This window comes from Camelus dromedarius, chromosome X (genome assembly GCF_036321535.1).
Source record: "Camelus dromedarius isolate mCamDro1 chromosome X, mCamDro1.pat, whole genome shotgun sequence".
NCBI classification, from domain to species: Eukaryota; Metazoa; Chordata; class Mammalia; order Artiodactyla; family Camelidae; genus Camelus; species Camelus dromedarius.
The window spans coordinates 25,463,683-25,481,630 of NC_087472.1; the positions used below are offsets into that span (position 1 = coordinate 25,463,683).

The following is a 17,948-nucleotide window of genomic DNA, read 5'->3' on the forward strand; positions in this document are numbered from 1 at the left end:
AGGCTGGAAGGAGGTGTCCTTAGTAACGTAGGCTTTGGTCTCAGACAGACCTGGGTTCAAATCCCATCTTGCCACTTATTAGCCCAAGGATCTTGGACAAGTGTTTTGTGCTGGTCTCATCTTATCCATAACCAGTGTTGTGACTGGACCAGCCCTTGTGGTTCTTATCATCATTGCAAGACGCCCTCAGCAATAACCATCGGGAAACCATGGGTGGGGGGGGAGATGTGTTACTGACAGGTCCTGGAAAGGACAAGGCACACCTGGGGCTACACAGGGAGGTCATGGGTAGAGAAAAAACCTGCGCACAGGGCCTCATTCGGGTTCTGCTTTCATTCGGGTTGGGAGTGGGAGGCCTATAGTTTTGCGGGCTTGCTCTTTATTGGTGAATTTAAAACATAAGAGCAGGAATTTAAAACATTGGGAGAGAAAAAACAAGCAGCCTAAATGGTCAGTGATGGAAATCAACCAAGCTCTTTAAAACAAAGCCTAAGGTAGGGGGTCGGAGGGGCTGGTTCCTTATCTTTAGGTGGCTGGCAGTGTGTTTACTCGAGATATAGCTGACCTTGAAGCGCTTGCCTTTTTGAAGTGGATGTCTCTGAAATCAAAGCTGAAACCAGGCACTTGCATTACAAAAATGCAAGTTACAACTGTCAGGGCTGATACCACAACTAGGCACTTACATTCTCTATACCCCAGTCTTCTGTCAAGTGGGGATGATGATCATACTAATATCTGCCCGGAGGCTTGTGGTGAGGCGGACTCAACATGTATAGCACAGGAAATGCTTAAATAGTGCCTGGCACAGGGTAACCAATGAACAGAAGATATCATGATGATCATGAGTTTTATTGGTAGAAGAATCGAGGGAGAGTTGTATCATGTAGCATATGGGAGGGAATGATAAATGGTGTCCAGGAAGATAAAAACTGAAAACTATCTATTGGGTTTGAAAACATGAAGGTCATTAATACACTTAGGAATAATAATTACAGATAAATTACGGGTAGAAACTAGATTGCTGTGAGTGAATGGCAGGTAAGGAAGTAAAGGCATTAGAATGGCAAAAGGAGCGACTGAACAGAAAAATGAGTCCAAGATCATATTCATGTTTATATGGCAATTTAGTGTATGTAAGTTAGCAGGGGAAGAATGGACTATTCAAGAAAATGTGCTGGGAAATAGGCCATCCACTAGGAAGAAATAAGATGAGACCCTCCCACACAAACACTATTCACAAAAATAGATTCCAGTTGGATTAAAAACAAATTCTAAAAATATGAGGGGAAAATATAGAAGATTTTTATCACTTTGGAAGTAGAGAAGGCTTTTCTAATTGTGACACAAAATCCAAAAGTCAAAAACACTGACAGATTTAAATTCATTAAAATGAAAAAAAAAAACCCTTTGTATTGTGAACGGAAAGATGTTGCCTCTCGTATCAGTACACAAAGGATGTTGTGGCCATCAAGCCAACAGCCACGGCAGCCGCCCCCAACTGTGGACCCTGAGGGGATTCAGGATGGAGAAAAACAGGATACTGGTCCTGGATAGTTAAGATGCAAATCAAAGGAATGATTTCAGTGAGCCCAGGCTCTTGCATCTCTCCATACACAGAAAAGTGCTAAATTCATTAACTTGAGATGTCTGGTTTTCTTTAATAATAATCTTTTGATGTTCTAACTACCTGGTTTTTGTTGCAAAATCCCCTATATATACTGGCTCCTCCCTTACCTCTTCTTTTTTTTTAAATTTTATTTATTTATTTGGGGGGGAGGTAATTAGGTTTATTTATTTATGTTTTTAGAGGGAGTACTGGGGATTGAACCTAGGACCTTGTGCATGCTAAGCATGTACTCTACCACTTAAGCTATATGCCCTCCCCCTCTCCCTTACCTCTTGTAAGGAGTCCCTCAGTGCTATCTGAGAGGCTGTCTTCCGGGCTTAAGTCCTCAGTTTTGTCCACCAAATAAAATGTAATTCTCAACTTTTAGGTCTGCATTTTTTCCAGTCGACAGTCTATTGAAAGATACCATAAACAAAAGTAAAAATAAACTACAGATGGGGAGAAAATATTTGCAACCTATAAACCAGACAAAGGATTTTTTTCTAAAATGCAAAAAGATCTTCTACAATTCAATGAGAAATAAACAGGCAATTGACAGAAAGGAAAATGTAAATGGTCCATCAACATATGAAATGATGGTCATTCAACTTCATCAGGGATTAGGGAAATGCAAAATGAAAAATGAAGTATTTTTTAATCTATCAGATTGGTAAAAATAAAAGATAAAAATATCCTATCCACCAACATCGAGTACTTTCATTCATGTTGCTGTGAGTGTAAATTGATAAAGATTTTTTTAAAGGGCAAATTTGATGGTATCTGTTAAAAATTTAAATGTGACTGTTTTATGAGCCGGCAGGTCCACCTTTAGGCATATACTTTAGAGAAACAATTGCACAAGTTCATAAAAAGCAAGGATGTTCACTGTAGCATTCATTATGGAATAAAGAAATTTTTTAACAGTCTAAATTTCCACCAACAGAGCAACTTAATGAGCTATTGTACAACCATACCATGGAATTGTATTTGGCAGTGTAAAAGAATGAATTAGATCTATACATACTCACATAAAGATGTTGTTAAGTGAAAAAAGAGGTTGCAGAATGATACACAGATCATGATGCCATTTGTGTAAATCTGTCCCTTTCCAATAAAACAAACATTTGTCTGTCTCTCTGCTTATAGAGGCATAGAAGAAGGTCTGTAAGGATAATCAACAAACTGAAAAATAGTACTTACTTTTGAGGAGGGGAGATTAAGTACGGATACTACTTGCATAATTAAAAACAAATTTTAAAAAATTGAAAGGAAGCAGATAAAGTGGGTGTAGACTGCTCACTTAAAAAGCTTTTCTGAGCTGGGAAAAAGATAAAGCGGTGTCTAGAGGGAGGCAAGGAGGTCAGGGGTGACTTTTGTGAGGATGGGAGAGATGATGAGGGCTTGAACAGGAGCATATGCTTCATGGATATACAAGAGGGGGCAGATGTGAGAGAAAAATATCCACATGACATGTAACCAAATTGATATGGAGGGATCTAGTTCAGTTTATAAAATACTAAATGTCTACTGTGTGCTAGGTACAATGTGAGATGCCAGTGTTACTGAACTCAGGTTTGGCTACTCACTGCTCAAAAGCCAATAATTGAGAGGCAAATGTTGGGAGAAAAGAAAGTTGCTTTAATCAGAAAAGCCGGCAATCTGGGAAGAAGGTGGATTCATGTCCTGAGGCCAACTTCGAAGATTCTGCTCAGCCATGACAATTTTTAAAGGGAAAAAGGGGAAACAATCTCAGTTAATCATTAAGGTAGGAGGTCAGATTTTTCGTCATTTTTCCATTGTGTGCATACCTGCTGACTTCTGATCTTCCTTTAGAATGCTATTTACCCATGTGGTCTGCTTGCAATTGGATGCTATCCTGCCCATGTTATCCACCTGCAAATTTGCTGAGGGAGGAAGTTGAGGGTAGAAATTCAGTCATTCTTTTTCTTTTGTGTGTGTGTGTGTGTGTGTGTATAAATATATATACATATATATACAAAATATTTATTTATTTATTTAAACATTTTTTATTGAGTTATAGTCATTTTACAATGTTGTGTCAAATTCCAGTATAGAGCAAAATTTTTCAGTTATACATGAACATACATATATTCATTGTCACATTTTTTTTTCGCTGTGAGCTACCACAAGATCTTGTATATATTTCCCTGTGCTATACAGTATAATCTTGTTTATCTGTTCTACATATGCCTGTCAGTATCTATAAATTTTGAACTCCCAGTCTGTCGCTTCCCACCCCTCTCCTTGTATATATATTTTTCATTGAAGTATAGTCAGTTTACAGTGTTGTGTCAGTTTCTGGTGTACAGCACCATACTTCAGTCATACATGGACATACATATATTCACTTTCATATTCTCTTTCACCATAAGTTACTACAAGATATTGAATATAGTTCCCTGTGCTATACATTATGAACTTGTTGTTTATCTATCTTAAATATGTTAGTTAGTATCTGCAAATTTCGAACTCCCAATTTATCCGTTTCCACTCCCTTCCTCCTCTGGTAACCATAAGTTTGTTTTCTATGTCTGTGAGTCTATTTCTGTTTTGTAAGCAAGTTCATTTGTCTTTTTTTTTTTTAGATTCCACATATAAGTGATATATAGTATTTTTCTTTCTCTTTCTGGCTTATTTCATTTAAAATGACAATGTTCAGGTCCATTAGAAAGTCAGTCATTCTTTAACAACTTAATTCTTCATTCTTACTCCTTTTAATCCAGGAAAGGAATCAACAGGTTAGGCAAGGCATTGCGTACCTTCAGTAGAGAAGTCAGAAGTTAGGTTAAATGTTACCCAGTGATCTCATTTTTATAATTAGAGTTTAAGGGGAACAGAAATAGGCAAGCAGGAAAGAGGCAAAAGAGCTGTTTACAAATCCCCACTTGCCAGATGTCATTCCATTTCTATGGGATTGGGGCGAAGGTCCGTCTTCTATATGGCTGACATAGTGGCCATATTCTTAGAGTGGAAGATGTCAACATGGGTTTGTAATATCTCTTTGCTGACAGTTTTAGTTGCCCGCTTACGTATAAGAGCAGAGCAAGCTACAATTATTTTGATCCCCTCAAAAATATAGATTATGATGAGCAATAGTGTTAATCCCATTCTTTTGAGGCCAGATCTTAGAATTGTGCTAGCCATAGACTCAGTACTGCTCAAGACGGAGCAGCTTATGTCATGGCTGCAGTTTGGTCATCATGCAGTTAGTGTTTTCCCTCTGGAGGCAGTTATAGTATCTATCTATAAACAGCTCAAGAATGTGCATCAGACACTGAAAATTCTGTGACTCTATTATCCTAATCATTACCTACTTGAACCTGCTCTTTTGTGACTTAGGGAGGCCTGGGAAACTTCAGCTTTTCTACAAACAAGAGGCATGGGACATGGAGGAGACTTTGTACTTGGGGAGTCCCCACTGAGTTCTGTTCCTTTTCACCAGAGGTACTAAGAAATAAGGCACAGTCTTTAGTTAAGGAGCTCACAGTTTAGAGGAGGGGACAAACATGTACACAAATTCTACATAATGTGGTAAGTACAATAACAGAGGTATGTGGAGAGGGACTGTGGGAACAGGAAGAGTAGCGATCTGGTGGTGGGAATATAGGTGGGGTGAGTTGCTGAAAGGGGAGAAGAGGTGACCAGGAATGGCTGAGCTAAGACTTGAAGTTTTTTAGGATGAGTACAAGTTAGCCAGTTGGCTTACAGTGGGTATTCAGGGCACATTTGTTGAATGAATGAATGAATGATATACACACTGATGGGAAAAATAAAATAAACATCTCTAACTTTTCATCATTTAAAAACAAAAGTATCCAGCTCACAGACATAGAAAACAAACTTATGGTTACCAAAGAGGGAAGGGGGGAGGGGTAAATTAGGAGTCTGGGATTAACAGATTCACACTACCGTATATAAAATAGATACAGCAAGGACTTATGGTATAGCATAGGGAACTATATTCAATTCCTTATAATAACCCATTGTTAGAGCAGGCAGATAGTTAGATATGAGCAGAGAAAGGGGGACCCAGGCCAGATGTCAGGAATTGGGCAAAAAGGAGGGAAACCCTTCCGTCCTCAATGAATATTCTGCCCATTCATTTTCACACCTTATGTAACCAACTTGCCAAAGAAACCCAGTGCAGCTGCTCACCTGAGCCTGCCTGCTCTCCCCTTGAGAGTGGACTATCTACCCGTTACTAAATCCTCACTTTACTTTCTTAACCTCCCTGTCTCGTCTCTGAATTCTTTCTGCGATGAGACAAGAACCTAATCACCAGCAACACTATAATGGAGAAGAATCTGAGAAAGAATATATATACATTTATATATAAATATATATTTAATATAGCATATATTGTTATATGTAATGTTATAACATGTAATTATATTATATTATTATTTATATTTATATATATAGCTGAATCACTTTGCTGTATACCTGAAACTAACACAACATTGTAAACCAACTATACTTCAAAAAAATATCCCAAACTATCCATTGAATGTAGTAACTAGGATGCTGGTGAGGGTAGAAAACAGTCTACAGTGTGTTGAGGAATGAACAAGAAGTAAAAATAAATAACTAAATGAATAGATTATTCTTTCAAAAAAATCTCCATCCATCCATTTAAATATTCATTGGGCACATATTATATGCCAGACCCTGTAGTAGGTGCCAAAAACCAAACTTGACTGCTAAGGAAAGAAAAGACACAGGGTAGTAGCTGGGGAGAAATGTGTGGTTGAGAAGGTTTGGGCTGTGAAAAGACTTTTTTTTGAAGTGAGGGAAGACTCAAGCCTGTTCATTGATTGAGGGGAGGGAGTGGTCAGTAGGAGGTGAGGAGCTGATAGATAAAGCAAGGTTCTCAAAGAGCCTGAAAGGAATGAGGTCAAGTACACAAGGGGTGATGGACCTGGAACAGGATGAGAGACCCCTCATCCTCAGAGACTAGGGGGAAACAGGAAAGAGTTGATTTCTTTTTAGAAGGGAGGGAGTAAGGCAGGTCAGGGTGGTGTGAACCTGGTGGCCTTGATTTTGTTGATAAAGTAGAAGGTAAGAGCATCTTGTGAGAGGGAAGGGGTTGTGAATGAGTTTTGGACCTTGAGGAAGGTGGTGAAAGTTTGACGTGGTCAATGAAGGCAGTGGGAGAGGAGTCAATCAAGGCTGAGCAAAGGGATTGTCATGTTGTTTTAAAGGCTTACATGAGGTTGGAGGCCATGAATTTGGGTGCCAAGACCCCAAGTTTTGTGATTGCTTCTAGCCAACTTCAGCCGCAGTGCTGTAGGAGCAGGGAGCAGATCCTGAAATGTGTTCAGCCCAGCAGTTTTGCTAGGCAAGGAGGGTAGAAGGCAGGGGTGCAGTGGGAGGTGAGCTGATAAAAGAACGGCTTGGGGAGTCAATGCTGGGGGTCAGCCTGGGCTGAGAAGGAGGTGAGGCCAGGAAGGGGCTGATACCCTGTGAGATAATGGAGAGGTCAAGGTACCAAAGGATTCTATGAGGTTAAAGATCAGGTTTAGGAAGATTGAAGGCAGAAGAGAGCTGGAAAATTGTGAGGCTGTGGTCAGAGAGTAGGACATTAGAGGATTCTGGGGTGAAGCTGGTCTGGCTAGAGGTAAGGTGTGGAGGTGACTGAAGCAGAGGGAGCTGAGGGTTGGGGAAGTTGAGGCAATGGAGAAATAATGAGGCTGAAGGTTGATGGGTTGTCCACAAGCACGTGGCAGTCACTCCGAATGGGGAGAAATACTGGGGGTTAGGCGCCCCTAGGAGAGGATGAAATAGGTCTCAAATGGAGAAAGGGTTTTGCCCTGAGGTAGAGGAGTAATGATGTTTTCAAGGTTCATCCTGTGGCAGCCTGTATCCGAATTTTCTTCCTTTTAATGGCTGAGTGGTGTTCCATTGTGTAGATATTCCACACTTGGTTTATTAGTTGATGGACCTTTGAGTTGTTTCCACCTTTGGGCAATTATGAATAGTTTATTGTTTTGCCTTCATTCACTAATTCAATGGCTCAAACCTGTCAAGCTTGTTTCTGCCTCAGCACCATGACATTTGTTACTCTCGCTGCCTGGGATACTTTCCTCCCAGATTCTCCATGACACTGTGATTCTCATCCTTGCAGCTCCAATGTCACATCCTCAGAGAAGCCTTCCCTGATCACTGTGTTTAAAGTAGTTGAACTCTCAGCCACTTTTTATCCCGTTACCCTATTTTATTGTCTTCACACACATTGCTATCTGAAATGAATAAGAAATAGTGCCTAGACCTGGGGCTGTTTTGTAGCTTTGGCCCCTTATGCAATCCAATGAGGCCTATGGGCTCAGAATAACATTTTTAAGCGCCTGAAAACACCAGTGATACCAAAAAATACAGTCACCAAAATATTTTAAAAATTGTGATTTAGTTAATCTATGTGCTTTTCTATTAATCCCTGAATTAAGAATATCTATATGCAGGTCTAATAGCTATTATAATTTAGAAGTTGTGATGATTATAAATGCTATTTTGAGATATTTGCAACAACTGTAATAGGAAACAAAAATATTGGTGATTTCTATTGGTTATGAAATCATGGGCACTGCTGAAATTATCGTAAGCTGTTACCTACTTTTGTACCTGAAGAGACTGCTAAAACCTCAGTTAGAGCTTAGTGAAAAAGATGGGGGTGTATGTGTGTGTTTTTCTATCTAAGTTCATGGATCCTATAAATTCCATCCATAGATAGACCCCCTTGGAGGTCTGTGGATCCCAGGTTATGAACTCCTACCCTGAAAAGTAAAAGATAAACAGCCGTGATGAGGAGGCATAGATAGAGTATGTTGGAGCTGGGTTTTGTAAGAGATGGAATAGACCATAGTAAGCTGCGGGAAATGAGCTGGAAAAAAGCTGCTTTTGGGTGTGAGAGATAGAGAAGTTTTCAGTTGAGAAGGGTATGAGAGAAACAGCATCTTTGAAGGGAAGTCAGGTGTCACTTAAAGGAAGGGAGCATTTTGTGAGGAGGTTGCCTATGGGAGTAAGGGGTTTTGTTTACCATGGACTGGGGTCCAGTGAGCACAACAGAGTAGGATGGGGGAGATGGCCACCATGGGAGGATGAGCCATTGGGAATGGGTTGTGACTCTCACTGTATTCCAGATACCATGTCGGACACTGAGGATATAAAGATAGATAATGTGGGCACACACACAACATGGTGACAGTGACATGCGGGTTGGTAAAGAATTACCAGGGACTGAGAAGAGTTTAGGAAAGTTTAATAGGCATGCTGCTTTAGGTAACAGGGGGCTACACAGGCGAGAGGTGCCTGAGGGTAGCCGTGCAGGGTCTTTTATTGAGGGAAGGGGGCTGTGCACACAAGGAATAGGGGCTGCATGATCAATTCATGCACAGGTCCCTGATCTGTCAGGGATTTCTCTGAACAATAGGTTTTAGGACTTTGATAAGGGCAGGATGTGAGGCCTGTCCACCTAGGGTATTGTGAGATGCTATCTCCTGGGGCGATGAGTTTTGTTAGGGTAAACACATATCCAGGGAAGATGTTTTATATCTTGCAGAAATGCAGGTATGTGAAGGGTCCTGCAGGGAGGAGTGGGGGTTAAAGTGTCACTAGGCTCCAGGCACACAGAGAACCCAGGGGTGGGGGTTTTATGACTCCAAAGAGTGCCAGCCAGCTCCACAAATAAGACTCCAGTTATAGGATAAATACGTATGAGGGTTGTAATGTACAACATGACAAATATAACAAACACTGCTGTATGTTGTATAGAAAAATTGTAAAGAGAGTAAATCTTAAGAGTTCTCATCACAAGGAAAAAAAATTTCTATTTCCTTTATTTTATAACCTATATGAGATGACAGATGTCTACCAACCTTAATGTGATAATCACTTCATGATGTATGTAAATCAAATCGCTATGCTGTATACCTTAAACTTATACAGTGCTGTATGTCAATTATGTTTCAATAAACTGGAAGGAAAAAAGAAAATGCAGGAAAAAGGGGAAAAAATGAAAAAGACAAAGATGAATCACCCATTTAGGATTAGTCTAAACCAAATACTGTTTGTTGGTTGGCTGGTTTGGCTGGTCTGATCAATGCACCTCTTCAGAGACCCCAAGAGCCAGAGACATTAGCAGGAAGATAGGCCCAGGGTATCACTACAGATTCAGCGGAAAAAAGCTAAAAGTGCATTGTTTTCTTTCCTCCTTTCATCCCTTTTGTAGAGCAAAAAACTGAAGTTAAAAAAAAAGATTAGTGTAATGGAGGGGGAAAAAAATGTAGCAGTGCCGTGATTAGATCATTCAAATGAGCCAATCATCCAAAATTAATTAGATAAACCTAAGGGATGCATCCCTCCGCCCCTACTCCTAATTTTTCAAGAACCTTCTAATGATCTCTGCAACCAAGAGATTCTTTGATGCTACGACCCTTCAGAACAATGTTTGGCTCAGAAGGATCAAAGGAAGAAAGAAAGGACTATATTTTTAGATTTTTCCCTGGGGCTCTAGAGGTACCCGGCTCTCTCCTCTGTATGTAGCTCTCAGAATCTAGAATTGTGTGATTCTTTTTTAAAAAGTTATTTTTCCCTCCTCTACTCAGGGGATCTTTCAAAAAGACGCAGGTTGAAGGCTCCTGCAAGTGAGAGGCATTGGCTGAGCCCAGCCCCTCCTTCGATCATGTTCCCTTCCCATCTGGCAGTGGTATCTGCAAACCCACGGCCCCGGGCCAGATAACAAACCTCTTCTAGCTTGAAGGGAGGAAGCCCCAGATGGAGAGGCAGTGGACAGACAGGGAGATGAGAACAGAGGCAAGGCTGAAGCTAAGCTGACCTAGTTAGAGCAGAAAGGGGCTGCAGGGGGGCAGGAATGGCCCGGGAGAGAAGTGAGAAGCTTCCCAGAACAGGGAGGAGTGAGCCGAGGACTGACTCTTGGCTGAGACTCCCTGCAAGACTTGGAGCCACAAAGGGGAGCTGTGTGTGGAGACTCAGTGAGCCAGGTGTATGTGTCCGTCTGTTGAGGGTGTGTGGGCAGGACTAGCTTTACCAACTTTTATATGAATACTTAGATTTTAAAGTCACAACCTTAAAGGAAACGAGAACTGGAAAAATATCTGTACCTTAGGGGAGTCAAGTGGGGAGCGCCCTGAACCCAGCAAGACTGAGCAGAACCCAGCACGTTCTGATCGGATTCCCCAGTAGCGGGTCAAGGAGAGGTCCTGACCACCACCGTGTATCCCACTCGTGTATTTAGGCACTGTGGGGGAGATGCAGGAAGCAAAGACAGGGGTCCAGCCTGGAGGGCAATCAGCCCATCCACAGGTACTGCCAATGGGTTCCATACTGCATGGGGGCCCGGGGGACAGAAAAGTGCCCTTCACCATCCCTGCCCTTCACAAGGACACAGTCCATCTGAGGGAACACTAATCCTTGGGAAGCAACGGTAAGCAATCCAATAGCATAATTCTTTTTATGCTCCTCGGTCACAGAAGGGATTTCTAGCATAATTGGGGAAACATGGAGAGGTGGGCATTCATCCAAGCTTTGAGGTCGGGGAGGGCAGGCTTTGGATGAGGAGAGAGAAGCGGGCATTCCAGAGAGAAAACACGCCAATGGGCACACGTTTGGCTCATGTGGGGACCGAAGAGGTGGCCGGCCTGACGGGATCGGAGCCCCCTGAGCAGAGATGGAGAAATCCAGCTGGTTAGGGAATTGGATTACCAGAGGGCATTTTAAATTTCTAAAAGAAACGGTATCAGAATCCAGGTTTTTGAAGTGGTCTGGCCATTTCCCTACTCTCCCTTTTAGCTACAAGCCCATTGTGGAATTCATCGATGCCCAATTCGAGGCCTACCTACAGGAGGAGCTGAAGATCCGCAGGGTACTGCACACCTACCATGACTCCCGCATCCACGCCTGCTTGTACTTCATTGCCCCCACGGGTCATTCCTTGAAGTCTCTGGACCTAGTGACCATGAAGAAGCTGGACAGTAAGGTACGGAGGCAGGCGGGAGGCGGGGCCAGTTGGGCTCCCTCTTCCTGGTCTCTTGTGCAACAGAGCTGCCAGATTCCAGCAGAGGTTCTGCGGCTTCCTCCTCCTAACCTTCATTCCCTGTCTCTCCGTAAAGATGGTCTTATGGTTCCAGCACCTACATTAGATGCTTTGTGATGTCTTCCCAGCCCTGGACATGGTCTGCCCTGAGCTGTCTTTCTGCCCTGATCCCTCTTGGGAATAAAGGTGGATGCAGACAAGACAGCTGTCCCCATCTAAGGGTCAGGCTTTGGCAATGGAAACGTGTTTTCCCTTTGTCCTAGTGTTAACTGGCCTGTGCTAGAATCAGACATGCAAGCTTGATTTTGAAAGTTATTATTCTTATTTTCAATATTCATATTTATCATAGCAGCTAACATTTGTTAAACCCTCATCATATGTCATCACTGTCCAAGTACCTCATGGAGTATCTCACTGAATCCTTACAACAACCCTGTAGGGTAAACACTGTCATTATCTCCTATTTTATGGAAGAGGAAACTGAGGCTCTCAGAGGTTAAGTGACATGCTCATTGTCATATAGCTTCTGGCAGCACCTAGATTGGAACTCAGATCTGCGGCACCAGACCTTGGGCCTCCATACTCAGGAGAGACGGCGGTGGGAAGCAGGCATGTCCTGCTTTAAGAGAAACTGAAAAATGCAAGTCCCACATCAGAAGTAAATTAGACAGTGATTCTTCATGTTAAAGGATTATTGGTTGTGCAGAAAAATTGACCACAGGATTCTCTTTTAAAAAAAGCCTAATTACTGGTATATTTCCCCCCGAACATTGCTTATGTGCCTGGCACTGTGATGAGTATTTTACATGCATTATTTTTATTTCATCCTTCCAATAATCCAGTGTGCAGGGTACTCTTATTTTTCCCATTTTTCACATGGGGAAACTGAGGCACAGTCGGGTAGCTTGCTCAAGGTCAGACAAATTGTCGTGATTCTGGGACTCAGACTGAGCTCTCTGACTCCAGGGTATTGTATTTTATAAAAAATTCTACTTCATTTGCAGTTGTTGAGTAGCACATCCACTCTAAAAACTGAGTTACAGCTATCATCAAAGTAGGAGCTGTCTTTCATTTTTCACAGCAATGAGTTCACTGTCCATGAGTCACAGGCCGCTTGGGAAATGTCGCCATGCCACACACATCTTGAATAGGGCAGCAGAGAGCCACGCGGCTGGTGGCCTGGCTGGTAGGTGGGTGGGCTGAGTCAGGTAGGCAGGCTTCGGCATACGAGGAGGGACGAGGTGAGAAGTGACAAGAGCTGGCTCTGCCTGCTGTTTCACCTTGGCAAGGGCTTTGACCCCCCCACCCCCTAAAGACTTCAAGGGAGGTGCCTCCAAGGTCCAGTCTTTCTCTGACCAGCACAAGAAGCTGTGGTGTCAGCCTTTTGAGGCACTCCTAAGATAGTGCAAAGGAGGCAGGATTTGTGTTAAGCCTAGAGCTCCTTTTGGGGCCCAGGTACCACCCATGCCAGCCCCTTGGAGTCTGCTGGCAGGACTGACTGTGCTGTCTGTGTGAACCTGAGCTTAGCTGTGCTGTCTCACTAGGGCGTGTGCATTTCAAATTTCTTTACCTTCCGGCAGTAAAAGCCTTGTCCCTTCTTCAAGGAATTTCAAGGATCAACGTTCAGGTGTACTGAACTTTGGGGTGACATTAGGCCTTTCTCCTGCTGTCCAAAATTGGGCATTTATACCTGCTTTCTTTATGCAGAAATTAATCACAAGATTCTGGCATTATAACTCTTTTTGTCTAAGTCTCAGATCAAATTGGTAACAGAGGGTCATCTTCACCTCAGCAGGTGAGTTCATTGGTGTTTGCTGCCAGAAAGAGGACCGGGTATGGCTCTTCACAGAGCCCTGCCCTGCCATCGCCCTTGTGGTGTCTTTCACACTGGCTAGGGCTAGCTTGTGCCAGATGGGTTGGGACAGTTTACTGTTAGCAAGGAGTGGCTACCTCTTCCTTTGTCACCGCAGATTCCCATCATCTTTCTGCTTCGAACCACCCAAGCAGTGACCTTGATATTTAGATATCATGCAGCCCATCCATTTGGATCTGAACTGGTAGGTAGCTCATGGTTAAGACTCTGGACTTAGGAAGAAGACTAAACTTGGATCTGGATCCCTGTTCTGCTACTTACCTGTTCTGTAGCCTTGGACAAGCTACTTAGCCTCTCTGTGCCTCAGTTCCTCATTGGTAAAATAGTGGTACTAATACCTCCTGGGAGGCTTATTTGTCAGGGTTAATTGTGTTAATCCATGTAAAGCACTGGGTTCAGTGCCCAGCACATTGTCGTTTATTATATTGCTATTTGGCTACAGAGGTGGCCAGTCCTGGATCACTGGGTTGAGCTGCTCCCGCTGGCAGCTGGTAGAAGTCCTAGTTCATGCCATCGGCCGCAGATGACCAACAATGATGCCACTTTGCTCTTCCCTTCCCTAGGTGAACATCATCCCCATCATTGCCAAATCAGATGCCATTTCTAAGAGTGAGCTAACGAAGTTCAAAATCAAAATCACTAGCGAACTGGTCAGCAACGGAGTCCAGATCTACCAGTTTCCTACAGATGATGAGTCGGTGGCAGAGATCAACGGAACCATGAACGTGAGTGGGAGCACATGGGTTCAACTTTCTGTCCATTTGCTCTTTATGATGAGGATGATGATAGTTACCAAACAGCAGTCAAACATCACCATCCATCTTAGGGTAGTCAACTCTTGATTATTTGAGTCTCAGGTATTCATGAGAAAAAATCCAGAAGCAAATAACTCCTCTCTCCCAGCAGTGGGTAGTTCAAAGCTTCAGAGATGCAGAGATTGATAGCCAGAGACTGAGAAAGGGAAAGGCTGACTCCAAGGAGCGGCTAGAGCAGGGGATTCAGACCTCTCCTTCTATCCTCCTCTTTGCTGCCCCTCTGGTCTCGGCTAGGCCGTCCCCAGGGGACTGCTGGAAAGGCAAACAGTCTTTGTCTCTGACCAAAACAGTGCTGCAACGATTGATGTGGCGAAAGAAGGAAAGGCTGAAAAAGTTGGCTGGTTTCAGAGACTTGAGAATCTGTACTCAGATCATCAATCATTTTTCCTCTGCCCCTGGGAGGAAAATGACATGTAGCCTCCCATTTTTCTGGTGACTAGAGAAATGTTATTTTTAAGTTTCAAGCTTATGCTTTGCTTTATTAGATGTGTGTGTGAATGAATCGGGGGGAAAAAAAAACCCTAACCACTTGCCATCTTTCCTCGCCTCCCCCACTTCCCCTCCTAGAGGAGTGAGTAATGAAGAAGGCAGAGAGTCAAACATCTCCTCATGCGTCTTTACAATGTGTTGATGCTGTTGCTGTGAAATCTTCAATGTTGTGATTTCAAGGAGACAGCTAATAGCTTACAGAAAGCCTCTGCTTTGGGAACAGATTTCTTCTTCTCTATCGAGAGGCATCAGTTTTTCCTAATGACATAATGCCTGGGTATAGCCAAACTCAGGAAAGCCTTGTAATAAAAGCCATTTTTAGAAAACTTTCCTGCTGCCACCGCCCTCTAAGTTATCATTATAGCATCAGCTGTCACTTCCTATGAATTGGCCAACAAATTAGCATAGCGGGGCAGCAAGTCATTGTCTCGCCTGACTTCCTGCTCATCAGTACACCCGAGATATGTTTGTGTTTAGAAGTCCCTCATCATCTTTGACATATCTGGCCCGGGATAGAGCTGTGTGGACTGTGGCAGGTGGAGTTGTAGCCTCTCTGACTGGTTGTGAGCATTAAAAAACTGAAAAAAAAAATTAGTACTTATCCTCTCCAGCACTCAGGGTGTTTTGATGGAAACTAGCTTCTGTCATGATGAGAAAACCCGAACGGGTGCCTAGTTTGCAGAAAAATTGGAGCCTAGAGAGAAGTCTCATCAGGTGTCGCTGGCACTGATGTCTGGGAGCACCTAGTCACCTCAGAACATCGGGCTCCATAGATAACTTCCAAACTCTGATTCCCCAAGTCCTTAGGCAGCCTTCAGGCTTGTGGCTTGCTTTACTAAGAGTAGACAGGGGCAAAGAGTCCTTAGCAACCTCAGGGCGTCACACAAAACAACCTCTCACTGCATCGTGGATCAGGAGTGACAAATATTTGCAGCTCTGCCCTTGGCTGGGCTCTGGCCCCTTACTGGAAGCTTGGGCAGGCTCAGCCTCAAGGTCAGAAAATTCCTATGCTACGAAGCAACAGTGCTCAGCTCTGCTGTTCTGGCTGTGAAGGGGCTCTGGGTCTTTTCTTACAATAATCCAAAGTTTGCCAGTGTTTCACTTTGTAAAACTAAATTTGGGTGGCTTCAGGGTTACCCCTACAATAGCATCGCTCAGCACACATTCCCTTGCGTTCCACCATGCTTTTTTGAGCAGGAAAGATGGATGGCTCACGGCTAGTGCGCCTGGGACTGGGCATGCATGAGGGAGCAGGGTGTGCATGTGAATGCTGTGTGTTCTGTGTGTTGTGATGGGGGAAAGGGTGGGGAGTCGCTACTATCAAATACATACCCAGGATTGCTCAGCCTGCCTGCCACTGGAACAACTGTGTCAAACTGGGTCTTCGAACAAGCCGTGGCCTATGAAGCTGCATCATCAGAGACCTGGGCTTGGGTGGTAGGAGGAATGGGTGCTGGCCTTTCAATTCTGGATTTGACTCCAGCCCCACAGCCTCAGCCACCCCAGCCAATTGTCATGGGAACCGGATTGGAAGAGTGGAAGAAGCCTCTTGCCCAAGTGGAGAAGACCGGACAGTCCTCTCACGGCTCCCCATTAGGGATTTTCATGGCAGAAAATGAGAGTCTTGAGGTCTCGGCCACCCCCTTGGCTTCTGAGTGGCTCTGAAAACACTTATTTCGGCTTGAAGGGGCGAGCAAAGGGAGGGAGAGGTTTGGTTGCATGCCACTTTCAGCCTCTGCTCTAATAGCTCTCAAGGTTGTAGACTTTAATGCTGAAGATTACTGTGTTGTTCAAGTCAAATGTTGTTCTTTGAATGGTTCAAACCATGGTCAGGGACCCAGGGAATAGGCCCGGTTACTTGACTCAGCTTAGTCGGTTGGCCGCCTGTGAAGTCTTTGGTTTTCCCACACATTTGGGCCCAGTGAGAGCACATGGGTGACCAATAAGGTCACAGGGAGACCCCTAGGCCAAGCCTGTCCCTCCTCCTGAGGCAGCAGTACCATTTCCATTGTTTGCACATCCTTTTGTGCAAATCACCACCAAGGGTTGACTTGAGAGTGAATCAGACAATGCTCAGTCTGATTTGCTCAGTCACCGGTAGGAGCCTGGAATGGAGGCAGCATAACCAGCAGCATGACTGGGGAGGAGGAAACCATGCCCACTCAGGATGTATCAGATGAGGAATAAAAGCTCCTGACAGCCTATTTCACTGGCTAAGGGGAATGGTCATCTAACCTCCCTATTATAACGTGGGTAGTGGAACCAGAATAGAATAATTCATGCCACTTGGATCATCAACCACCTTAAAATGTACCAAGAGGAACTTAAGGTACACACAAGGCTGTAAAGACAGTGAATCTGGGAACAGACTCCCAAGAGGGGGCTTGGGACTGTCATTTTTTTAATTTTATTTTTTATTGAAATGTAGTTGATTTGTTGATTTACAGTGTTAGTTTCAGGTGTAGAGCAAAGTGGTTCAGTTTTATATATATATATTCAGATTCTTTTCCATTATAGCTTATTACAAGGAATTGAATATAGTTCCTTGTGCTATACAATAGGTCCTTGCTGTCTATTTTATATACAGTAGTGTGCATCTGTTTATCCCAAACTCCTAATTTACCCTTCCCTCCACTGCTTGGGACTACATCTTGTTGGAGTTTTTTGAGACTGGGGCATCAAAGGTAAGAAAAAGTCAGACACAGTCCCCTTAGGAACCTGGCCGTGTTTCAGCAGCAGCGCACTGTCTTGCATCTGCCAGTATCCTCCCTGGGCCCACACAGACAAACTGTCACCCTCATGGGCGGGGTTGGTTGGAGGGTTTGCCTTCTCCCTGCTTTGCTGGACTCTATTCTGGCTGTCAGAGCCATCAGTCTCTCAAAAGCAGCAGAAAGAGGGCAAGGGCTGGCCCCGTGATTTCCTGCCCTTCAGGATTAGCTGGCTTCCAGCAGACGTCATTTAGCCATGAGGCTGCCTCGGGTGGCTGGGAGAGGCTGGCACCTGCATCGCAGTGTCCTTGCTGCTCCCTGGGAAGATTTGCGCACAGGAATCAGGGATCTGGGCACCTCGGTTAACTTTTCTGTGCACCGGTTTTCC

At 43.7% G+C, this 17,948-nt stretch overlaps 1 protein-coding gene across 8 annotated transcripts in view; it reads left to right on the plus strand.

Annotated features, from left to right (window-relative positions):
• SEPTIN6 (septin 6) overlaps nt 1–17,948 on the plus strand; it is a 62,673-nt gene that overhangs the window by 23,411 nt on the left and 21,314 nt on the right. For all 8 annotated transcript variants that reach the window (XM_031445581.2, XM_064482804.1, XM_064482803.1 and 5 more), the window contains exons 4-5: nt 11,432–11,618; nt 14,112–14,273. In XM_031445581.2, coding sequence (XP_031301441.1) covers nt 11,432–11,618; nt 14,112–14,273 — 349 coding nt within the window. The remainder of the gene's footprint in view (nt 1–11,431; nt 11,619–14,111; nt 14,274–17,948) is intronic.